The sequence below is a fragment of the Belonocnema kinseyi genome, chromosome 5 (genome assembly GCF_010883055.1).
Source record: "Belonocnema kinseyi isolate 2016_QV_RU_SX_M_011 chromosome 5, B_treatae_v1, whole genome shotgun sequence".
In the NCBI taxonomy this organism is placed as follows: Eukaryota; Metazoa; Arthropoda; class Insecta; order Hymenoptera; family Cynipidae; genus Belonocnema; species Belonocnema kinseyi.
In genome coordinates, this window is record NC_046661.1 from 134,687,198 (window position 1) to 134,714,298 (window position 27,101).

At 23.0% G+C, this 27,101-nt stretch overlaps 1 protein-coding gene across 1 annotated transcript; it reads right to left on the minus strand.

Annotated features, from left to right (window-relative positions):
• Window positions 1–1,441: 1,441 nt before the first annotated feature.
• LOC117173325 lies at window positions 1,442–24,800 on the minus strand. Its single transcript, XM_033361816.1, has 3 exons — window positions 24,649–24,800; window positions 12,331–13,947; window positions 1,442–2,506 (listed from the first exon to the last, which is right to left on the minus strand). Exons 1-3 carry the CDS (start codon window positions 24,658–24,660, stop codon window positions 1,640–1,642), a joined length of 2,496 nt encoding a protein of 831 aa, XP_033217707.1. The 5' UTR covers window positions 24,661–24,800; the 3' UTR covers window positions 1,442–1,639.
• Window positions 24,801–27,101: the final 2,301 nt, after the last annotated feature.

The following is a 27,101-nucleotide window of genomic DNA, read 5'->3' on the forward strand; positions in this document are numbered from 1 at the left end:
GTAAGAAATTAATTTTCAACCTAAGATCATTTTTCTGTCAAAAAATAAAAATTTCCGACAAAAAATGCAATACTTAAAATTTCATTTAAAAAAATTAATTTCAAATTAAAAAGAAATTAATTTCCATCCAGAAAGAATTACTTAAATCTTTTTTCCTTTTTTTTTCAATTTTCACACAAAAGAAATAAATTAAAAATAGAATAGTTAAATTATTAGTAAAAAATTAAATTTCAATCTAAGAGACTAAATTTCTATCAAAAAACATAAATTTCCGAAAAAAAATGCAATATTTAAAATTTCATTTATAAAAATTAATTTCCATCCAGAAAGAATTACTTAAATATTTTTTCTTTTTTTTCAATTTTCACACAAAAGAAATAAATTAAAAATAGAATAGTTAAATTATTAGTAACAAATTAATTTTCAATCTAGGAGACTAAATTTCTATCAAAAAATATAAATTTCCGAAAAAAATGCAATACTTAAACATGTTTTTTTTCAATTTTCACACAAAAGAAATAAATTAGAAATAGAATAGTTAAATTATTAGTAACAAATTAATTTTTAATCTAGAAGACTATATTTCTGTCAAAAAATATAAATTTCCGACAAAAAATGCAATACTTAAAATTTCATTTAAAAAAATTAATTTCCATCCAAAAAGAAAGACTTAAACTTTTTGTTCAATTTTCACATAAAGGAAATAAATTAAAAATAGAATAGTCGTAACAAATTAATTTTCAACCTAGAAGACTAAATTTCTATCCAAAAACATAAATTTCCGACAAAAAATGCAATACTTAAAATTTCATTTAAAAAAAAATTAATTTCCAATTAAAAGGAACAACTAAATTCATCCAAATAAATGAATTTACAACAAAACAGTTACATTTTCAATCATAAGATTTTTTTTCATTTGGAATTTTCATCTAAAATAGATAAATTTGAAATAGAAGTTGAATTATTAGTAAAAAAAATTAATTTGAAGCAAATAAAAGAAATTTTCAAGAAACTCTTGGAGATTTTTCTTAAATAGATGATTTTTCAACTAATAAGATCAAATTTGTATCATAAAAAATTAAAATGTGAAAAAAAATTAAATTGTTAGTTAAAAATACCAATTTTAATTTAAAAATCACGAATTTCTAACCATAAATATGAGTTCTTGACCAAGAAGATGAATATTCTACCTTAAAAGACGTATCTTTAACAAAATTGTTAAATCTTCAGTCAAACATTTAATAGATGAATTTTCAATTAAAAAATATTTCTCAATCTTAACAGGTGAATTTCCATCCAAGAAGATTAAAATTTCAATCTAAAAATCTGAATTTCCTGCAAAAAAATAGAAGAGTTAAATTTTCAGTCACAAAAATAAAAAAATTGTGGAATCTTCAAACAAAATATGACAAATAACTTCAAATTTCTCAAAAATTTTCAACCTTTATTCTCTTCAAACACATATGACAATCGTTCAGAGAGTCTCACCAGTGGGCACAAAATTTGGCGTCTTGCCGACATCGTTACGACGTATTGACGACATTTTTACGACATCCTATGTACATGTCGTAAAGTTGTCGCAACGATGTCGCCAAACTTTGTGCCCACTGTGTCATCTTTTCCAAGTTTGTTGTTGTTGTTATTTATCAAATCCATCATAAGCAATAACATATTGATTCGAATAAAGAAGTTCCTCCGTCTCAAAGTCCCTCTCGGGAATAAATCCAGCAAAAGGATTCCTCTCAAAACAACAGTGTCGCACAGACAGTCCCACGAGTCCACACACTCTCTCGTGATCCGCTCGTGCCCGATTCTCTGTTCCCGCAGTTAAAACAAACGGAACCTTCATTTTTTTCAAAGCCCTAAAAGTGTCCTTCCAGGTGCATTCCCTAATTCCGAAACCGCTCTCGTGCAGATTGAGATTAAATCCCAAAACGAGACTCGGCTCGACGAAGGACTTGCTCTCGCAATATTCCTCATACTTCAGCGCATGAGATTCCACTTTCAAGTTGACTTCTTCCATCCGACTGCAGCCGGACTCGCTGAAAAAGGTGTCCAGATAGTAGTTCGCACTGAAAGCTTCCGGTCCGATGAAAATGATCTTCAGAATCTGCAAGCGCTCGAGCAGAAAGAAGACGGGCGTCCAGTAGGCGTAGGTCCCCACTTCGAGACCAGTGGCGCCAATCACGTGAACTACTAGCAGGGAATCAGTCGGCAGGTTGAGTTTTTTCAAGGCATAGAGGAAGGTCAAGGGTCGTGTGAGGAGGTTCGAGAGGATCATTTTTTGCAGATGGAAAATGCTTTTTTGGGTGTTTTCTTCGTTGAATTGGTAGAAGGAGGCGATAAAGTCGTTGATTGAATTTGGCATGGGCATTCCTGGTTCGGCGCGGATGACTCCTTGCAAACTTGGGGGTTTACTGATTGTCGAGAGTTCGAATGCGAGTATGAAAAATTGACAGAGTTGATCGTGTCGCGGGTCTTTTTCGTGTTTTGCGCAAAGGCTCACCTTGGGAAATTAAAGGAAGGGCAATCAGTCATTTTTGCAGGGTTCTCATCAAATATTAATGGGGTTGTGAAATTTTGCAAAATTTTAACATTTTTAAGTTGAATTACTTTCTTTTAAACAATAAAATGAATTTGTTTTTCATTTTAAAAACGTAACTGTTTGGTTGAGAATTTTTTAATTTGATTAAAAATTCATCTTTTTAGTTGAAAATTCAACTTTTCAGTTCAAGTTTTTTTAATTTTATGGAAAATTCGTCTTTTTGGTAGTAAATTAATCTTTTTGTTTAAAAATTCATTTTTTTTAGTTAAAAATTCAACTCTTCGGTATAGACTTTTTGAATTTTATTTAAAATTCCTCTTTTCATTAGTAAATTAATCTTTTTCTTTAAAAACGAATCTTTTTCATTAAAAATTCAAATTTTTGGTAGAGAATTTTTGCATTTTTTTTTTAAATTCGTCTTTTTATTAGTAAATTAATCTTTTTGTTTAAAAATTCATTTTTTAAGTTAAAAATTCAGATTTTCGGTTGAAAATTTTTTAATTTTATGGAAAGTTCGTCTTTTTGGTAGTAAATTTATGTTTTTGTTTTAAAATTCATTTTTTTAGTTAAAAGTTCAGCATTTCGGTAAAGAATTTTTTAATTTAATGGAAAATTCGTCATTTTGGTAGTAATCAATCTTTTAGTTTAAAAATTCATTTTTTTAGTTCAAAATTCAGATTTTCGTTTGAAAATTTTTTCATTTTATGGAAAATTCGTCTTTTTGGTAGTAAATTAATCTTTATGTTTAAAAATAAATCTTTTTCTTTAAAAATTCAACTTTTCGGTAGAAAATTTTTGAATTTTATTTAAAATTCGTCTTTTTATTATTAAATCAATCTTTTTAGTTAAAAATTCAGATTTTCGGTAGAGAATTTTTTAATTTTATTTAAAATTTGTCATTGTATTAGTAAATTAATCTTTTTGTTTAAAAATTCATTTTTTTGGTTAAAAATTCAGCATTTCGGTAAAGAATTTTTTAATTTGATGGAAAATTCGTCATTTTGGTAGTAATCAATCTTTTAGTTTAAAAATTCATTTTTTTAGTTCAAAATTCAGATTTTCGTTTGAAAATTCTTTCATTTTATGGAAAATTCGTCTTTTTGGTAGTAAATTAATCTTTATGTTTAAAAATAAATCTTTTTCTTTAAAAATTCAACTTTTCGGTAGAAAATTTTTGAATTTTATTTAAAATTCGTCTTTTTATTATTAAATTAATCTTTTTCTTTAAAAATTCATATTTTCGGTTGAAAATTTTTCATTTTATGGAAAATTCGTCTTTTTGGTAGTAAATTAATCTTTATGTATAAAAATAAATCTCTTTCTTTAAAAATTCAACTTTTCGGTAGAGAATTTTTGAATTTTATTTAAAACTCATCTTTTTCTTTAAAAATTCATTTTTTAAGTCAAAAATTTAGATTTTCGGTAGAGAATTTTTAAATTTTATTTAAAATTTGTCTTTTTATTAGTAAATTAATCTTTTTCTTTAAAAATTCATTTTTTTAGTTAAAAATTCAGATTTTCGGTTGAAAATTTTTTAATTTTAATGAAAATTCGTCTTTTTGATAGTAAATTAATCTTTTTGTTTAAAAATTCAAATTCTGGTTGAGTATTTTTGAATTTGAAAAAAAAAAATTATTTTGTCGGTAGAAAATTTTATTAAAAATTCGTTTTTTTTTATAGTAAATAAACCTTTTCTTTAAAAAATTCTTGTTCTGTTAGTTAAAACTTCAATATTTTAGTTAAGAATTCTTAAATTTTGTTAAAAAATCGTTTTTTCTTTAGAAAAATAATATTTTTGTTTAAAAATTCAAATTTTGGTTAGGAATTTTTTAATTTGATTTAAAATTCCTCTTTTTTCGTAGTAAATACATCTTTTTGACTCAACATTCGTATTTTTTACTTGAAAATTCAACTTTTCGGTAGAGAATTTTATTGAAAATTCGTCTTTTTGTTAGTAAATTATTCTTTTTGTTTTAAAATTCAAATTCTGGTTAGGAATTTTTGTATTTTTTTAAAAATGTTGTATTTTGTCGATAAAAAATTAACCTTTTTGTTCAAAAATATATCTTTTTGGTAAAAATTTAACAACTAGTTTTGAAAGTTAAACTACTTTCTTAAAAATAGGAAAATAAACATTTTCATTTTGTTTAAAAATTCAACTTTTCGGTTGAGAATCTTAGAATTTTATTGAAAATTCGTCTTCTTGGTAGTAAATTAATCTTTTTGTTTAAAAATTCAAACAATTGTTAACAATTTTCCAATTTAGTTAAAATTTTGTTTTACGTAGGTAGAAAGGTAATTTTTTTGTTTAAAAATTCATCTGGTTTAGTTGAAATTCAACCTTTTGGTTGAGAATTCTCGAATTTTATTGAAAATTTGTCTTTTTTGGTAATCAATTAATCTTTTTGTATAGAAAATCTACTTTTTGAGTTGAAAATAAAACTTTATGGTTGAAAAATCTTGAATTTTATCGAAATTTCGTATTTTTTGGTTTTAAATCATTTTTTTTTTTTAAATTCAAATTTTGCTTAAAAATTCTGGAATTTTGTTAAAATTTTGTTTTTTGCCATTAGAAGTTTTGTTTCCAAATTCATCTTTTTGGTTAAAAATTTATGAAACGGGTTTTAAATTTGACCTATTTTTTTTTAATAAGAAAATGAAAATTATATTTCTTTTTAAAAATTCAAACTTCGGTTATGAATTTTTTTTTAATTTTGTTTTTTGTCGGTAGAAAATTAATCTTTTTGCTTAAAAATGTATCTTTCTGTTAAAAAATTGAAAAATTAGGTTTTAAAAATAAACTACTTTCTTAAAAATAAGAAAATAAAAATTTTCTTTCATTTTAAAAATTCAACTTTTCGGTTGAGAATTTTTTAATTTTGTTAAAAAATTCGCCTTTTTTTTAGTAAATTACTCTTTTTGATTAAAAATTCAAATTTTGGTTAGGAATTTTTGAATTTTGTTTCTTGTCGGTAGGAAATTAAGAACTCGTCTTTTTTAATTGAAAATTAAACTTTTTGGTTGAGAATTCATCAACTTTGTTAAAAGTGTATTTTTTTGTAGTAAAATAATATTTTCGTTTAAAAATTAATCCTTTCAGTTAAAAATTTAATAACAAGGCTTACAATTTGAACTACTTTCTTAAAAATTAATAAAAAATTTTCTTTTCAAAATAAAACTTTTTGGTTGACAATTCTTGAATTTTAATGAAAAATCGTGTTTTTTGGTAATAAATTAATCTTTTTGTTTAAAAATTTATCTTTCGGTTGAGAATTTTTTAATTTTATTGAAAATTCGTATTTTTGGTGGTAAATTAATCTTTTTGTTTAAAAATTAATTTTTTTAGTTAAAAATTCAACTTTTCGGTAGAGAATTTTTGAATTTTATTTAAAATTCGTCTTTTTGATCGTAAATTAATCTTTTTGTTTAAAAATTAATATTTTTGTTTGAAAATTCACTTTTTTAGTTAAAAATTCAGATTTCCGGTTGAGAATTTTTCAATTTTGTTAAAAATTCATCTTTTTTGTAGTAAATTACTTTTTTTCTTTAAAAATTCAAATTTTGGCTACGAATTTTTTAATTTGATTGAAAAATAGTTTTTTTGTTAGTAAATTAATCTTTTTAATTAAAAATTCATCTTTTAGTTGAAAATTCAACTTTTCGGAGGAGAATTTTTGAATTTTATGGAAAATTCGTCATTTTGATGGTAAGATATTCTTTTCGTTTAAAAATTTTAATTTTGGTTAGGAATTTCTTAATTTGATTGAAAACTAGTTTTTTTCTTAGTAAATTAATCTTTTTGACTCAAAATTTATCTTTTTACTTGAAAATTCAACTTTTCGGTGGAGAATTTTTGAATTTTATGAAAAATTCGTCTTTTTGGTAGTAAATTAATCTTTTTGTTTAAAAATTCAAATTCTAGTTGAGAATTTTTGATTTTTTTTTAATTTTGTATTTTTTCGTTAGAAAATTAACCTTTTTGTTTAAAAATATATCTTTTTAGTGAAAATTTTATAACTAGTTATAAAAGATAAACTACTTTCTTAAAAATAATTAAATAAGAACTTCCGTTCTTTTCAAAAAATCAACTTTTCGATTGACTACTTTCTTTAAAAAAATAAAATAAAATAAAATTGTTCTTCCTTTTTAAAAATTAAACTTTACTTTTGAGAATTTAGTTGAAAATTCGTCTTTTTTGGTAGTAAATAATTGTTTGGCTTAAAAATTCAAATTTTGGTTAAGAATTTTTTAACTCTTGAATTTTCTTGAAAATTCGTCATTTTCTGTAGAAAATAATTCTTTTGGGTTAAAAAGGTTTCAACGTTAAAGTAATTTCTTAGAAATACAAAATTTTATTTCTTTTTAAAAATATAACTTTTTGGTTGAGAATTCTTGAATTTATTTTAAAATTCGGCTTTTTTGTAATAAATCATTCTTTTCGTTTAGAAATTCAAATTTTGTTTAAGAATTTTTGAATTTGGATTTTTGTCGGTAGAAAATTAATATTTTTTTTTTAAATTTATCTCTTTGTTTAAAAGTTTACCAACTAGGTTTTAAAGATAAACTAATTTCTTAAAAATAAACAAAAAATAAACATTTTTTTCTTTTTAAAAATTTGAATTTTTAGTTAAGAATTTTTGAGTTTTGTTTTTTTGTTGGTAGAAAATTAATCTTTTTGTTTAAAAATTTATCTTTTTGGTTAAAAATTCAGCAACTAGGTTAATTTTTAAAAAGGAAAAAAGATAGAATTTTCTACCAGAAAGAAACAAATTTTCAATAAAATAGATCAATTTTAAAGCAAACTGATGAATTTTAAACAAAATTCATGAATTCAAAACTAAAAAAGACCACTTTTCAAGCGAATAGTTCAACTCAATTTTAATTTTTCAACTCAAAAAGATAAATTTTGAACCAATAATGGAATAATAAATTTTCAGTCTTAATAATTAATTTTTAACAAAACAAAAAAAAAATTCAAAAAAACTGATGAATCTTCAAATGAAAAAAAAAATAATAATTTTCAACAAAAGGTGTGACGAATTAAATTTTCATTTAAAAAGATTTATTTTTAACCAAGTAAATAGTTTTATTTTCAATGAAATATATGAATTTCCAACTAAAATCATGACTTTTTAACTGAACTTCCCGATGAATATTTAATCAAAAATTAAAATTAAACATACATTTTTAATCAAAATTAATTTTCAAACAAAAAGATTAATTTTGTACAAAACAAAAGCAAACGATTTTTAAACCAAAAACATGAGTTTTCGACTATAAAATACTATTTTTCAACCAAATAGTGGAATTTTGAACTAAAACAGATCAATTCTTACTTTAAAAAATTAATTTTAAGCCAAAATTTTCTATCAAAAAGTGGAATTTGAAACTAAAAGAATTAATTTTTGGATAGAAAAATTGATTTTCGAACAAGAAAATGAAATTCTACCGACAAATTTTAAACAAAATGCATGAATTTTTAAATAAAATTATTAATCTTCAACAGAAATCGCTTTATTTTTTATAAACGAGTTAAACTTTCAACCAAATAGTTTATTTTTAACTAAAAATATTAATTTCTTGCCAAAAAACACAATTTTTAAACAAAATACATGTATTTTCAACAAAAAATACAATTTCTGCAAATAAATAATTGAATGGAATTGTTAAAACAGTTCATTTTCAGTTGAAAACAAAATAATTTTCAACGAAGTAGTTTTATTTTCAACAAAAAAAAGATCCGTAAATGAAAATAAATACATTTTTTTAAACTGAAATACTTCATCACCGAAATATTCAAAGTTTCACTTAAACATTAAAAAATTCACGAAAACATTGAAAGTTTCATCGAAACATTAAAAGTTTAACGGAGACAATAAAAGCTTAAGTGAAACATTAAAAGTTTCATTGAAATATTAAAAGATTCGCTGACGTATTAAAAATTTCACGAAAACATTAAAAGTTTCACTGAAACATTAAAAGTTTAACTGAAATATTATAAATTTCACGGGATCATTAAAAGTTTCATTTAAGCATCCAAAGCTTCACTGAAACATTAAAAGATCCAATGAAACATTAAAATTTTTGCACTAAAACATTAGAAGTTTCACTGAAACATTAAAAACAATTTTTTCAACTAAATAATTGAATGGAATTTTTAAAACAGTTCATTTTCTGTTCGAAACAAAATAATTTTCAACAAAGCAATTTTATTTTCAACAAAAAAAAGATCCGTAAATGAAAATAAATACATTTTTTTAAACTGAAATACTTCATCACTGAAATATGCAAAGTTTCACTGAAACATTACAAAATTCTCATAAACATTAAAAATTTCACCGAAACATTCAAATTTTCACGGAGACATTAAAAGCTTAAGTGAAACATTAAAAGTTTCATTGAAATATTAAAAGTTCTGCTGCTATATTAAGAAGTTCACGAAAACATTAAAAGTTTCACTGAAACATTAAAAGTTTAACTAAAATATTAGAAATTTCACGGGAACATTAAAAGTTTCACTGAAACATTAAAAACAATTTTTTTCAACTAAATAATTGAATGGAATTGTTAAAACAGTTCATTTCCAGTTGAAAACAAAATAATTTTCAACCAAGTAGTTTTATTTCCAACAAAAAAAAAATATCCGTTGATGAAAATAATTAAATTTTATTTAAACTGAAATACTTAACTACTGAAATATTCAAAGTTTTAGTTAAACATTAAAAAATTGACTGAAACATTAAAAGTTTAACTAAAATATTAGAAATTTTACGGTGACATTAAAAGATTCCTTTAAACCTCCGAAGTTTCACAGAAACATTAAAAGCTTCACGGAGACATTAAAAGCTTAAGTGGAACATTAAAAGTTTCATTGAAATATTAAAAAATTCGCTGCTATATTAGAAAGTTCACGAAAACATTTAAAGTTTCATTGAAACATTAAAAGTTTAACTAAAATATTAGAAATTTCACGGGAACATTAAAAGTTTCATTTAAACATCCAAAGTTTCACTGAAACTTTAAAAGCTTCAATGAAACATTAGAATTTTCACTAAAACATTAAAAGTTTCACTGAAACATCAAAAACAATGTTTTTCAAATAAATAATTGAATCGATTTGTTAAAACAGTTCATTTTGAGTTAAGAACAAAATAATTTTCAACCAAGTAGTTTTATTTTCAACAAAAAAAAAGATCTGTAAATGAAAATACATTTTTTTAAACTGAAATACTTCATCAATGAAATATTTAAAGTTTCACTGAAAAATTACAAATTCACGAAAACATTACAAGTTTCACGGAGACATTAAAAGCTTAAGTGAAACAGGAAAAGTTTCATGGAAATATTAAAAGATTCGCTGCTATATTAAAAAGTTCACGAAAACATTAAAAGTTTAACTAAAATATTAGAAATTTCACGGTAACATTAAAAGTTTCATTTAAACATCCAAAGTTTCACAGAAACATTGAAAGCTTCAATGAAACATTCAAATTTTCATTAAAACATTGAAAGTTTCACTGAAACATTAAAAACAATTTTTTCAACTAAATAATTGAATGGAATTGTTAAAACAGTTCATTTTCAGTTGAAAACAAAATAATTTTGAACGAAGTAGTTTTATTTTCAACAAAAAAAAAGATCCGTAAATGAAAATACATTTTTTTAAACTGAAATACTTTATCACTGAAATATTCAAAGTTTCACTTAAACATTAAAAAATTAATTTAAATATTAAAACTTTCACTGCTATATTAAAAAGTTCACTGAAACATTAAAATTTTAACTAAAATATTAGAAATTTCACGGGAACATTAAAAGTTTCACTAAAACATTAAAAGTTTCACTGAAACATTAAAAACAATTTTTTTCAACTAAATAATTGAATGGAATTGTTAAAACAGTTCATTTCCAGTTTAAAACAAAATAATTTTCAACCAAGTAGTTTTATTTCCAAAAAAAAAAAGATCCGTTGATGAAAATAAATACATTTTTTTAAACTGAAATAATTCACCACTGAAATATTCAAAGTTTTGGTTAAACATTAAAAAATTCACGAAAACATTTAAAAAATTCACTGAAACATTAAAAGTTTAACTAAAATATTAGAAATTTCACGGCGACATTAAAAGATTCATTTAAACATCCAAAGTTTCACAGAAACAATAAAAGCTTCAATGAAACATTAAAATTTTCACTGAAACATTAAAAACAATTTTTTCAACTAAATAATTGAATGGAATTGTTAAAACAGTTCATTTTCAGTTAAAAACAAAATAATTTTCAACCAAGTAGTTTTGTTTTCAATAAAAAAGATCCTAAATTAAAAATAAATTAATTTTGTTAACCCAAAAAGAGAAATTTTCAACAAAACACATAAAATTGCAACTGAAAAGAATCAATTTTTTATCTAACAAAAAGAAACAAGTTTTAAAAAAATGGATCAATTTTCAACACAAAATATTAGTTTTTCTTAAAATACGTGTTTTTTCAACTTAATATTTTAATTTTTGACAAAATAGATGAATTACTCACCAAGAAGATTGCTATCTACAATCAAAGACAAATTTTCAATAAAATATTTAAATTTTCAGTTAAAAATTAATTTTTAGCCAAAAAATAATTTTTAATAAAATGGTTAAATTTTGAAAAAAGTTATAAACTAAAATGATGTACCTCCAAACAAATTATTTATTTATAATTATTAATTATTTATTTGAATATTCAACCAAAAATATGAATCCTCAATCAAAACAGATAAATTTTCAACTTGAAATAGAAAACTTAAATTTTCAGTTAAAAAAATAATTTTCAATAAAAAAAGATCATTTTTAACCAAAAAGATTAATTTTCAAAAAAAAAAAAGAAAACATTTTTTTTCAAAAATACAGAAAATAATGAAAGTGAAATTTAAATTTTCATCCAAAAAGATGAACCTTCAAACAAAATGATTAATTTGTAACCAATCATTTTTTTCCAACAAAAAAAAAAGACTCTGAACCAAAAAGAAAATATTTCTTTAAACCGAAAAGAGAAATTTTAAACAAAACACATAAAATTACAATACATTTTTTGAGTAAAAATTTATTTTCTACCAAAAATAAACAAGTTTTCAACAAAATATATCAATTTTCAACAAAAAAAATTTTCAAAGTGGTTAAATTTTCACTTAAAAATTAATTTTCAGCCTATAAAATAATAGTTTTCAACAAAATAGTTAAATGTTGAATAAAAGTTATAAACTAAAATGATGTATCACAAAAAAAAAATTAATTTTGAATAAAGTAGTTCCGCCTAAGTGTCTGAATTTTTAACAAAAAAATATGAATCCTCAAGCAAAACAAATAAATTTTCCACTTGAAATGGAATAGTTAAATTTGGAATTATACAAAAATAATTGACAATAAAAAAGATAGTTTGCAAATAAAAAGATAAATTTTCTAACAAAAATTTTTTTTTGTAGCAAAATACATTAATTTTCATGAAAAAAAATAATAATTTTCAACCAAAAATAGAAGCGAACAAACAAAAACAAAACAAAATCTTAAAAAATAAAAAAGTGTATACAAAAGAAAATAATTTTTGGAAAAAAATAAAAATGAGAAGGAATTTTCAAATAAAAAGACAAAATCGCAACTAAAAATGTAACAAAATTTTCTATTTTAATTAAGAAAAACTTTAAAAACTACTTGAAAATGCTTATTTCTTTTTTTTAATTTGGAAGAGGGAACTTTTAAAAATCCGAAATAAAATTCTTGTATCTATTGTTAATAAAAAAATGGTCTTACCCCACATTCGCAGGTCGTCAATAATTTTATATCGCTTTCATGACAAATGAAGCAGGTTTTTGGAAAAAGGAACATCTCCTTCTCATAATTCATCAGCTCTCTTCCAAGTTTCGCCTTCACTTCTAGCATCAAATCGATTTTGTCTTTCAACCACGATTTTTGATCAGTCTTCAGCGTACCAAAAAGCCTTCGACCTCCATTTTCCCTAAGAATTTTCGAAACAACGTCACAAATATCCTGATGCCGAGACAAATCCTTATTTCTATGAGCCTCTCCACAATAAAAAACCATTTTGCAATTTTCGCACGCAACGGAAGCTCCCTCAGAGAAACAAACTGCGCAGTAACCGGCGTAGAAAAAATCCGACGAAAATTTCCGATCTTTTGGCGGATTGATCACGATCAGAAAATGATTTGGCAGAGAAATTCCAGCATCCCAGTTTCGAAAATACGAAAAAGATCCAAACTTGTTGACTCCCTCGTAGCAGATTTGAGTATTCTCGAAAGTAGATCGCAGAATCCTTTTTAATTCGGTCGGTTCCGTCTCTGATGAACTTGTGAAGACCAGAGAGCAATTTAATTCTCGGCATCGCGCCATTTTCACTTGCCAAGGAATCAAAAGATCGTATTCCAGAATTTCGGGATTAACGTTCAGAAATACTAAAAGATCCGGTTCCTCGAAATCCTTCGTTTTCATGTAGTCCAAATAAGGAAGGGTGTTTGATTCCATAGACAACTTTTTTTGACTGGAATTGCAGCTCTCGCAGAGGATAACCTCACGAACAAACTCCACCTCTACAAGGACAATCTTTATCATTTTTAAGTGAGGAAGCAGATGGAAAAGTACCTCCCAATATTTTGAATTATCTATCGTATCTGATAGGATTCCTTCAATGTGTATGATTATTTCAGAGTCAGAATAGTCAAGTTTCTTCAAAACGTTATAAATCGTTAACTGGACATCACAGTTGTCTGATAAAAAGATAGTCTCATTTTCGGATAGGTCCACACTAGGCTTGATGTATTCCTCTAAAAATTCTTCCATCGAAAGAGGACGTTTCGATGATGGGTCAACGTTAATGTTCTGTATAATGGCAATGATCCTTTCCAAAAACACGTGCTGTTTCCTCAAGTCTGCTTGTGTATTCATCTCGTGGATTTTTTTAAATTTGGGACAGTTTTTATCGTGCAAAGGACTTTTTTGATGTTTGATGCAGAAGCTAACAGCTGGACAGCCAGGACAATTTCTGAGCAGTTCTTGTCTCGCTTCGCGACAGACGAAACAGACTCGAGGGAACATGAGAATTTCGAGTTCGATCGGGAGAACGGCGCGAGAGAGTCTGTCCTCTAATTCATCGACTAGCAGTTCTGCCTGGATTTTCCAGCTTTCTGAATCAAGGTCCTGAAGATTCTGATAAAGATGGGAGATATTTTGCTCCTTCATTATGGTGGCTATTTCATTGCAAAATGACTTATGCTTCGGCCAGTGTTCAAGCTGATGATCCTTTCGACAGTAGGATATCATATTGCAACGACTGCATCTTTTTAATTTACCAATAGTGTGGCAAACGAAACAAGAGTTTGGATAAAACTCTGACATCTGTGCGGTTTCTGAAACCTGAGAATGTTGGTTTCATGTCAATTTTATTCTAAACTAGGAATGTGGGTCAATGAAAAGTTTCACTGCAACATTCAAAGAATCAGTGAAACATTAAAAGTTTCACGGAAACATTAAAAGTTTCACTGAAACATTACAAAATTCAAGAAAACATTGAAAGTTTCACGAAAACATTAAAAGTTTCATTGAAATATTAAAAATACTGCTGCTATATTAAAAAGTTCACGAAAACATTGAAAGTTTCACTAAAACATTAAAAATATCACAGAAACATTAAAAGTTTCATTTAAACATCCAAAGTTTCACTAAAACATTAAAAGTTTCACTGAAACATTAAAATTTTCACGGAAACATTAAAAGTTTTAATAAAATAGTAAAAGTTTTGCTGACAAATTAAAAGTATCCCTGAAATATTTAAAGTTTCACTGAAACATTAAAAGTTTCACTAAAACATTAAAAGTTTTACTGACACATTAAAAAATTCACTAAAATATTAAAAGCGACACTAAAACATTAAAAATGCCAAGGAAACATGAAAAATTCCAAGGAAGCATTTGAAATTCCATGGAAACATTTCAAGTTTCACGGGAACATTCTAAATTTCACTTAAACATTAAAAATTGCACAGAAACATTAAAAATTTAATTAAAACATCCAAAGTTTCACTGAAACATTAAAAGCTTTAATAAAACATTAAAAGCTTCCATGGAACATTAAAAGTTTCACTGAAACATTAGAATTTTCACGGAAACCTTGAAAGCTTCGATTAAACATTAAAAATTTCACGGACACATTAAAAGTTTCATTTAAACATCCAAAGTTTCACTGAAACATTAAAAGTTTCAATAAAACACTAAAAGTTTCACTACAACATTAAACGTTTCACTGAAACATTACAATTTTCACGGAAAAATGAAAAGCTTCAATGAAACAGTAAAAGTTTCGCTAAAAAATTAAAAGTATCACGGAAATATGAAAAATTCCAAGGAAACATTAGAAAATTTGAAAATTTAACGGAAATTGTCAAAATCCAAGGAAACATTTCAAGTTTCACGGAAACATCACAAGTTTCACTTAAACATTAAAAATTTCACTGAAACATTAAAAGTTTCATTTAAACATCCAAAGTTTCACTGAACCATTAAAAGCTTCAATAAAACATTAACATTTTCACTACAGCATTAAATGTTTCACTGAAACATTACAATTTTCACTGAAAAATAAAAAGCTTCAATGAAACAGTAAACGTTTCGCTGAAAAATTAAAAGTATCACTGGAATATTCATAATTCCAAAGAAACATTAAAAACTTCACGGAAACATTGAAAATTCCACGGAAACATTACAATTTTCACGAAAACATTAAAAGCTTTAATGAAAACCCAAAAGTTTTGCTGAAAAATTAAAAATATCACTGAAATATTAAAAGGTTCACTGAAACATTGACAGTTTCACTAAAACATTCAAAGTTTTACTGAAACATTAAAAGTTTCACTTAAATATTAAAGGTTTCACTAAAACATTAAAAATTCCAAGTAAACATGAAAAATTCCACGAAAACAATACTAATTCCACAGAAACATTAAAAGTTTCACTAAAATATTAAAAATTTCACGGAAACATTAAGTTTCATTTAAAAATCCAAAATTTCACGGAAACATTGAAAACCTCAATAAAACCTTAAAAGCTTCAATGAAACATTGAAAATTCAACGGAAAGCTTTCAAGTTTCACGGAAACATTAAAAGTTTCACTGAAATATTAAAAGTTTGATTTAAAAATCAAAAGTTTCACTGACACATTAAGAGTTAACCTCGAATATTAAAAAATTGACTGATATATTAAAAGTTTCATGGAAACATTAAAAGCTGCAATGAAACATTAGAAGTTTCACTGGGATATTAAAAGTTGCACTTAAACATTAAAAGTGTGACTGAAATATTAAAAGTTTCACTAAAACACTTAAATTTTCACAGAAACGTTAAAAGTTTCATTTAAGCATCAAAAGTTTCACTGGAAAATTAAAAGTTTCACTGACACATTAAGAGTTAACCTGGAATATTAAAACTTTGACTAAAATATTAAAAGTTTCACGGAAACATTAAAAGTTTTACTGAAACATTAAAATTTTCACTGAAATATTAAAAGTTTCACTAAAACAATTAAATTTTCACAGAAACGTTAAAAGTTTGATTTAAAAATCCAAAGTTTCACTGAAAAATTAAAAGTTTCGCTGACACTTTAAGAGTTAACCTTGGATATTCAAACTTTGACTAATAGATTAAAAGTTTCACGGAAACATTAAAAGCTGCAATGAAACATAGAAGTTTCACTGGCATATTAAAAGTTTCACTTAAACATTAAAAGTGCGACTGAAATATTAAAAGTTTCACTAAAACACTTAAATTTTCACAGAAACATTAAAAGTTTCATTTAAACATAAAAAAATTCACTGAAAAATTAAAAGTTTCACTGACACATTAAGAGTTAACATGGAATATTTAAACTTTGACTAATATATTAAAAGTTTCACTTAAACATTAAAATATTCACTTAAAAATTAAAAGTTTCACTAAAATATTAAAAGTTTCACTAAAACAATTAAATTTTCACAGCAACGTTAAAAGTTTCATTTAAAAATCAAAAGTTTCACTGACACATTAAGAGTTAACCTCGAATATTAAAACTTTGACTGAAATATTAAAAGTTCCACGGAAACATTAAAAGCTGCAATGAAACATTAGCAGTTGCACTGGCATATTAAAAGTTGCACTTAAACATTAAAAGTGCGACTGAAATATTAAAAGCTTCACTAACACATACAAATTTTCACAGAAACGTTAAAAGTTTCATTTAAACATCAAAAGTTTCACTGAAAAATTAAAAGTTTTACTGACACATTAAGAGTTAACCTGGAATATTAAAAATTTGACTGAAATATTAAAAGTTTCAAGGAAACATTAAAAGCTCCAATCTAACTCTCTTTTTTATTCGACATTAATATTTTTTTGTGAAAATTAATCTTGTGTGATTCTAGGTCAACTAGAAGTAACATATTCATATTTACCGCAAAACCCAAAAATATATTTTAATTAATAAAGTTCATTCTATATATATATTTTTACTAAACAGAGCAAAAAATTGAAATACAAAAGAATTTTTAAATAAAATTAATAAATCTTTAACTGGAATAGTTCATTTTTTAACCAAAAGAATGAATTTTCAACTCAAATGATAAATATTTATTTAAAATACTTGAATTTTTAACCAAAAAGATGAATTTTCAAACAACAATATGAATTTTCTTCAGAAAATACAATTTTTCGACAAAATACATGAATTTTTAACAAAACACTTGAATTTTCAATTGGAGAAGAAAAATATTCAACCAAACAGTTCAATTTTGAACTTAAAAAAAAATAATTTCCAGCAGAAAATTGAATAATTACATAGTTGGTGAAAAAAACAACCAATTTTCAACCTAACCGATGAATTTTCAATTAAAATCATGAATTTTTGCTAACACAAGTTGTCAACCAAAACTTAAATAATTAAATTTTAAGTAAAAAAAAATTATTTTTCAATTAAAAAACATATTTTCAACTAAAAAATATCATTTTAGAACCAAATATTGAATAATTCAATTTTTAGTCACGAAAATGAGTATTTAATCGAAGAGATGAATTTTTAACTAAAATTATGGAATTTCCAAATGGAATAATAGTTAAATTTTCAGTTAAAAAAACAACTAAAAATGGAACTGTTCAATTTTTAGATGAAAAAATTAATTTTTAAAGAAAATGATAAATTTTCAACTAAAAAATACGATTTTTCTAACAAATAATGGAATTTTTAACTAAAAAGCATAAATTATTAGTTAAAAAAATTTATTTTTAACCAAACTTATACATTTTGTAATAAAAGAGTTTAACCTTCAACAAAATAGTTTTATTATGAACTAAAAAATAATTTTTCAATTAAAATAATAAATATTTAATTAAAAATTAAAATTGAATAAAAAGAAAATTATTTCCTAGAAGAACAATAAATGATTTTTCAATAAAATACATGGAATTTTTATCTAAAAAATACAATTTTCCAACCAAATAGTTGAATTTGAACTAAAAAGGATCAAATTTTCAATTGAAAAAAATAAATTATGAACTAAAACTGGAACCGCTAAATTTTCAGTTAAAAAAAGTTATTTAAAAACAATCTGATAAATTATGTAACAAACTTTCAATAAAGTAGTTTCATTTTCGAGCAACAATATTTTTTTTCCATTGAAACTAGGAAAATTCAACTCGAATACTTGAATTTTAAACCAAAAAGATGAACTTTGAAATAAAATAATGAATATTTAATTAAAAATAAAATTTAAAGATGAATTTTCAACCAAAAATATGAATTTTGAAGCTAGAAGATTGATTTTCTACTAAAAAAAGGTGATTCTTTTTTAATCAAAGAGTTTAACTTTTCACCAAGTACTTTTATTTTAAACTAAAAAAAAAGATGTTTGAATTAAAATAATAACTATTTAATTATAAATTAAAATAGATCTTTCATTTTCAACCAAAAAGATGATTTTTTAAACAACATTAATCTGAAAACAAAAATAGTGATTTCCTACAACAAAAAACGATCTTGCAATAAACAAAAAAGATGGATTTTTAAACAAAAGAGTTTAACTTTCAACTAAGTAGTTTTATTTTCCAACAAAAACATAATTTTTTAAAGTAAAATTAAATTTTTAACCGAAAAGACGAATTTTCAAACAGAAAGATTAATTTTCAAACAAAAATATTAATTTTCTACTGAAACAGACGATTTTTCAGCTAAATAGTTAGTTTTTAACTGAAAAGGATAAAGAATTAACCAAAAATGGAACAGATAGCTTTTCAATTAAAAAATTTATTTTCAACCAAATTGATAAATTTGGTAAAAAAAGAAGTTTAACTTTTTACCAATTAGTTTTATTTTCGAACAAAAAACTGATTTTTCCATTAAAACTATAAACTTTCAAATCGAACACTTGAATTTTCCAAAATAAAATTAATTTTTTAATAAATATATTAATTTTCTACTAAAAAATAATATTTTTTAATAAAATACATTAATTCTGAATTGAAAATGACAATTTTTTAACCAAATGAACATAATTAAATTTGAAACTTTAAAAAATCAATTGTCAACTAAAAGTGGAAAAAATAAATTTTCCGTACAACAAATTTTAAATTAACCTAGAAAAATTATTTTTTAATTAAAATGATGAATTCTTAATTTAAAATTAAAATTGAATTTTTAAACAAAAAGATTAATTTTCCAACAAGATTAATCTTAAAATAAAAACATTGATTTCCTATAACAAAAAAAGATTTTTTAACAAAATATATGAATTTTTATCTAAAAAATACAAATTTCCAAATAAATAGTTGAATTTTCAACTAAAAAGAGTCAATTGTCAACCAAAAATTTAAGAATTATATTTTCAGCGAAAAAATTTAATTTCAAGCAAACCGATGAATTTTCAACTAAAATTATAAATATTAAATAAAATTTTTTTATTCCACTTCAATTTTCAACCGGAATGACGAATTTTCAAACAAGAAGATTTATTTTTAAACAAAAATATTAATTTTCTACTAAAAAGGACGATTTTTCAACTAAGTGGTTAAATTTTCAACTGAAAATTATCAATTTTCAACCAAAAATGAAAACGTTAAATTTTTCGTTCAAGAAATTAATTTTTAACAAAATTAAAGTTTAACCTCCAATCAAGTAGTTTTATATTAAACCAAAAATATGATTTTTAACTAAATAAAATGAATATTTAATTCAATAAAAATAAAAAATAAACTTGTATTTTTAACTAAAAAGATGAATTTTCAAACAAGATTAATCTTAAAATAAAAATATTAATTTCTTACAACAAAATACGATTTTTCGAAAAAATACATGAATTTAAATAAAACGAAGCACTTTTTCTACACTCTCAGAAATTTCCTCAAAACAATAAAGGAATACTTTTACGATTAAAGTGCCATCGTTTGAGAAATAATAATAAATATTTAATGAAAAATTCGAATTGAACTTGAATTTTCAAGCGAAAAGACGAATTTTAAAAAAAGAAAATTAATTTTCAAAACAAAAATATTAATTTTCTACAAAAAAAATATGATTTTTCAAGTAAACCGATGAATATTTAACTAGAATATTTCAATTTTCAAGAAAAATGACGAATAGTTAACTGCAATACTGGAATTTGAAAAAAACTATTTTTCCACTAAAATGATAAATATTAAATTCAAATTTTTAATCAAACTTAAATTTTCAAACTAAGATACTAATTTTCTATTAAAAAACGAGTTTTCAAACAAATATTAAAATTTTCAAATGAAAAGGATAAATAAATTTTCAACTAAAAAGGATAAATTATCAAACGAAAGTGGAATCGTTAAATTTTTAGTTAAAAAACATTATTTTCAATCAAACTGATAGATTTTGTAAAAAAAAAATAGTTAAAATTTTACCCCAATAGATTTATTTTTAACTAAAAAAATAATTTCATCACTAAAATGATGAATTTTCAACTTAAATAATGAATATTTAACTTTCAATATTGGAATTTTAAACAAAAAAATATTAATCTTGAAATAAAAACATTAATTTCCTACAACAAAAAACGATTTTTTAACAAACTATATGAATTTTTATCTAAAAAATACCATTTTTCAACCAAATAGTTGATATTTCAACTAAAGAGAATCAATTGTCAACTAAAAATGGAATATTTAAATTTTCAGTGAAAAAATTAAGTATTAATCAAACGGATAAATTTGCAACTAAAATGATAAATATATAATTAAAAGATTTAATTGAACTTGAATTTCCAATCGAAAAAAAATTTACAAACAAGAGATTAATTTTTAAACAAAAATATTAATTTACTATTAAAAGAGACGATTTTTTAACTAAATGGTTAAATTTTCAACTGAAAAGGATAAATTATCATCGAAAAATGTTACATTTAAATTTTAAGTCAACAAAATTTATTTTCAACCAAACTGAAAAATTTTGTAACATAAAGTAGTTTTATTTTCGATCAAAAAGATTTTTTCAGTAAAACTATGAACATTTAACTCGAATACTTGACTTTCAAAGAAGAAAATTAATTTTTAAATAAAAATACAATTTTGTAACAACAAAAAAAACATGAAATTTCACCAAAAAAACAACAATTTTTCAATCAGTTTAATTTTCAGTAAAAAAGAATCAATGTTCATCCAAATTGCAAATATATTGTTAAAAACTAATTTTTTTTTGTAAAAACTTTTTCTACCTTCTTAAAAATTCATTTTTTTAATTAAAGGTTCATCTCTTTGTTTGAAAATTTAAATGTTATAACTGAAAATTGAATTATTCCAATTTTGGTTTAAAACGTATTTTTTTGCGATAAAAACTCAATTATTTTTGGTTTAAAATTTTCACATTCTGCTGGAAATTCGTCTCTTTTTTGGAAAAAAATATATCTTGTTGGTTGAAATTTTTTTCATTTATCTATTTTGTTGAAAATTCGTATCTTTTTAGCTAAAAATAATGTTTACCCCAGTATTTGATTCAAAAATTCTCTGTACGGCTATTTTTGAATTTTCTTAAAAAAATCAAAAATTCGATCAAATTTCAAAAGCATAAAAAATAATGGAAAACCAAAATTCCATTTTGCGCTCATAATGAAAAAAAAAACGGAAAAAGAAGAGTTTTTGTTTTAATTGTGAAAAATAGAAATTAAAATAAAAAAATACAGTTTGGAAAAACGATGAAAGGCCCCAAAAAAAATTAATTAAGAAAAGTTGCTCACGGAAAAAGGATACACAAATTCTTTATTTCTAATTTTTAGAAAGGACGGGTAAATTTTCTTTTAATCGTAACAAATAGGATTGAAATTAAAAAAATTGTATTTTTAGAAAAAAAACGACAGAAATTGTAACAAAATGTTTAATAACACATTTTTTTATAGGATGTCCCCTTTTCTTTTTATAAAAATAAAGAAATAAAAATACTTTTATTTCAATACTAATAAATATTATCATTTTTATTATAAATTTATTTTAATAATAGATTTTTCAGTGCAGTTGAGAATAAAAATTAATGCAAAAGAAGGTTTTAAATGCACTTTTTTGTTGAAAACTCTACTGTTTTGTAGAAAATCCATCTTTGTGGCTTAAAACTTTAACAATGTGGTAGAAAACTACACTATTTAATTAAAAATTCAAATTTTTTTGTAGATAATTCGTCTTTTTAAATTAAAAATTAAATAAAAATTCGGAAATTCTTATCTTTTGTTAGAATTTTTTTTCTGTAGATAAGTATAATTTTTTTTAAAGTCATTTTATTTGTTTAAAGATTAGTGTTTTATATCAAAAATAATTTTTTAAACTAAAAATTAAACTATTCAATTTTAGTTGAAAATTTATCTTTTTTGGCAGAAAATTCCATTTTTTTGTGGAAAATTAACATTTTGGATGAAAATTCAATTAAAAAATTTAAATATTTGTTTAAAAATTTATGTATTCTGGTAAAAATTATTCTTTTCTGATAGAAATTTAATCTTTTTGTTTAAAAATTAAATTTTGTATGTTGAAAATAAGCTTTTTATTGAAAATTAATTTTTGAACTAAAACTTTACCCAAATTTGTTGTGGAAAATTTTTTTAGACATTTAATATTTTTGAAAGAAAATTTTTGTTGTTGTTGAAAATTTAGTTTATTTTCTTAAAAACTTATTTTTTTGACTGAAAATTAATCTATTTTTTTGAAAATTTGTTTTTCTTTGGTAGAAAATTGCCTTCTTTTTGAAAATTTCATTAAAAATTAACAAATTTGGTCGAAAATTCATTTATTTTGTTAAAAGTTATTTTTTCTGGTGGAAATTTAATGGTTTTGGTTAAAAATGAATTTTTTGTTATTGAAAATTTTGTTTATTTGCTTAAAAAATATTTCTCTAACTGAGAGTTAAGCTATTATACTTTTTTCTAAAAATGTAACTTTTTAAATTGCAAATTCATCTATTTTGTTGAAAATTTAAGTAAAAATTAAAATATTTGGTAGAAAAAAATTTATTTATTTTGTTAAAAATTATTTTTTTTCTGTCAAACATTTAATTTTTGTTCGTTAAAAATGAATTTTTGGTTTTTTATTAAAATTTATTTGAAATAAAATTAAATTTTTTGTTTTTTTTTATTAAAAATAATTTTTAAACTAATAATTAAATTATTCTATTTTTTGTGGCAAATTGATATTTTTTAGTTCAAGATTCATCTGTTTTTTTTTTAAATTTGTCTTTTTTTTTGTTGAAAACTTCTAGGTTTTAATAGAAAATTTAATTATTTTAATTTTTAACAGTTATATTTTCAGAAAAAAAAAGAATCTTTACAACAAAATTACAAAATTTTCAACCGAATAATGAAATTTTTGACGAAAATTAGGAATGAAACAAACAAAATACATTAATTTTTATCTAAAAAATATCAATTTTCAACGAAATAGTAGAATTTTGAACCAAAAATGGAAGATTTAAATTTTCAATGAAAAAATTAACTTTCAACCAAACCGATGAATTTTCAACTAAAATGATGAGTGTAAATAATAAATATTTAATGAAAAATTCGAATTAAACTTGAATTTTCAAGCGAAAGGACGAATTTTAAAAAAAGAAAATTAGTTTTATATAAAAAAATACGATTTTTCAAGTAAATAGTTAAATTATAAAATAAAAAGGATAAATCATTAACTATTTTTAGTTTAATGAAGTAAATAACCATTTAGTTAAATAAAAAAAACTTAATTTGCAATCAAAAATATAAATTTTTCCTTAAAACTCTGAAAATTCAACTCGAATACTTGAATTTTTAAAAAAGATTAATTTTTAATCAAATATTTTAATTTTCTACTAAAAAGACGATTTTTTAAAACAAAATAGATGAATTTTTAATTAAAAACGACAATTTTTTCAACACAATACAAATAATTAAATTTGGAAATTTCGGAATTTTCAACCGAAGATTGGAAACTACAACCAAAATAAATTAATTAAAAATAAAATACACCAAAAAATGTGAATTTTTAATTAGAAAAAAATTAATTAAACAAAGAATAATAATTTTTTACCCATTATTTCCACTTTTAGCCAAATAGCTGAGTTTTTTATCCGAAAATGTAAATTTTAAAAAAATGTTAATTTTTCTACTAAATAAGTTGATTTTTAACCAAAAAGACGATTTTCCAATTAAATAGTGGAACCTTTAACCAAAAAAAGTACTTAATTTTTGAGAAAAATAGGTTCAACCAAAAAAATGAGTTAAACTTTTAGCCAAGTATTTGCATTTTTTATTAAAAAAAAAAAAAATAGGTTTTAACAAAAATGTTATTTTAATCTATAATAATAATTAAATATTAAACATTTTCCCGCCTTAATACTTTAACTTTTAAGCTTTTTCCAATTCCATTAATGAAATTTGCCATTTGGCGAAAATTTAATAACAAACCTATTCAAAATTAAATATTGTAAAAACGCAATAAATTTATTTTTTGTCTGTTTTAGCTGAATTTATATTATTTTGAGGTTAAATCTCCTCGTGGATCGTATTTTATTTTTGCACATAGGAATTATTTTAAGATCTGAAAGCGGTATTATTTCCTAATTACCTGAACACTCATGACCAATATCTTTTGGAGTGAAACTGGTTTATTTTGGATTTTTGTAACAGTATTAGTCGTTTTAGTTTTTTAGCGAAAAAAAAGTATCACGAGACAAAAAAAAATCTTTTTAAAACTTTATTCTGGTTTCATTGTAACTCAGGGACTCGTGTTTTTTTGAGGTTAGACCACTGCTCCCAACATTGGTGTCTTTACGTACTGCGCATGCGTCACACGGACAATCGAATTGGTCACTGTCAGCGCGATTATTTAAGATAATTAATTTTGTTTCTTTTTTGTTTGCAATTGTTTACAAAAGATACTAATTATAAAGTGCATAAGGATATTAAAAGTAATTTAAAATCCATATTTTTAATAAAAAAGTATTTCTTCCTTTAAATTTAAAAACTATTATTTATTTTTAGGGAGTAAAATCAAATAATTATTTTCTCTTTCACTTTGTAGTCTGTATTTCTAATAATTCTACAAGTATTATTTATTTCAAACAATTTTCTTGCACATTTGATGATTTTAAATAAGCAAGCTAAAATATGAAATTTTTAGGGTACTTATTGAAAATGTATAAATTCAATTTTTCGAGTTAAGGCTGTTGGAACGGGGACTACACAAATGGCGAAATATTAAAAACGCTCAAAACTTACCAACGGCCGACAATAATTTGTTTTTGAGGTCTTAAAAATGCACATTGAATATTTTCTAGACCTGTCGGTGGTGGAAGGGGGGGGGGCAAGGCTTTGTTGTTCAGCAAAAATGTTGTAACTGTTAAAAATGAGTGTAGAGTGGTCTATAAATAATTAAAATTTAAAAGAATGACGTACGCTCGAGCTATCAGCGCCATCAGCTGTCAGTCGGCTTCCTGCGCACTTAACGTCATTGCTACACCAATTTACTCTTATTTCTTAGCAGTTTCCAGATGCTTTTGCAGAATTCATTTTTTTCTTATTTTAAACGTAAACCTTTCTTGTTCGAAATATCAGCTATTACATTTTTGGTAAAACATTCATCATTTTAGTTGAAAATTCATCTCTTTGGTTCGAACTTTACCTATTTTCTTGAAAATTTAACTTTTTTGTTGAAATTTAATCTATTTTGGTAGAAAATTTAACTGCTTGGTTGATAAGGGACATTTTTGTCAGCAACTCATATTTGCTGGTTGGAAAATTAACAATTTGTTTGAAAAATAAACTATTATGATTGAAAGTTTTAAAAAATTTGTTTTTGTTAAAGATGCATGATTTTAGTAGAAACATTGTCTTTTTTATATAAAGTTTTTCTTCTTGGCTAAAAATTCACCCTTTTGATTAAAAGTTTATCATTTTAATTAACAATTTATCTCTTTGTATTAAAATGTACCTATCTTCCTGAAAATTAGTCTTCTTGATTTAGAAATTCAACTATTTGGTTGAAACGTAACTTTTTCGTTTAAAATTAATATTTACTGATTGAAAATTCAAACTTTTTTGAGAAATTGTCTTTTTGGCTTGAAAATTTCACAGCTTAGTTGAAAAATCGTCTTTTTAAATTACGTTTTATTTCAAATTAAAATCTTTTGGTAGAAATATCAACTATTACATTTTCAACAGGAATTCCTCCTTTTTGGTTAAAACTTCCACTCTTTATGGTTAAAAGTTGGACTTCTTTATTAAAAATTAATTCTGTAGTTGAGAATTCATCATTTTTATTCTGTTATCCATTTGGATTAAATTATCATAATTATAATTATTATATTATTATATTATTAGATTATAACTATTTAATTATAATTATCATAATTATAATTATAATTCAATTATTCATTTTGGATTAAAAATTTATAATTTCAATTTAAAAATACAAGTATTTTGATGAAAATTCGTCGTTTCACTACAAAATTAATCTTTCTGTCGAAACTTAATTTTTCTAACAGAAATTTTAACTACTTCATACTTGGGTGAAAAATTTTCTTCTTCATTTGAAACTTAATTAATTTGATTAAATGTTCGTTGTTTTGGTATAAATTAATCTTCTAGGCTGAAATTTTTTTTTATTGAAGATCCCCAATTTCAAATGAAAATTTATTTCTGTGGATAAAAATGTAACTTTTTTGTTCAAAATTCTTCTTTTTTAATAAAATTTAAGATTTACCTGGAAATTTTACTACTGTGTTTGTTTGAAGATTTGTCTGCTTTTGTTGAAAATTCGCCTTTTTTTGTATTTTTGTTAAAAAATTAATCTTTTTGGTTGACACTTTATTTTTTTGGTTATAAATTTAACTATTTGGTTGAAATTTCGCTTTTATTGTTAAAAATTAATATTTCTAAATTTAAATATTACTATTGTATTTTGGGTTTAAAACTTATTTAATTTGTTTGACATTTAATGTATTTAAATTTTTTTGAGAAAAATTCAAATTCTTGAATGAAATTTAAAATACTTTATTAAAAACTTATTTTGGTCTGGTT

What these genes read in the sequence shown, in the direction of transcription:
- LOC117173325 (XM_033361816.1), bottom strand. An exon ending in TGACGACCTGCGAATGTGGG is followed by an intron (nt 2,507 to 12,330) that starts GTAAGACCATTT and finishes TAATTTCCCAAG; the next exon opens with GTGAGCCTTTGCGCAAAACA.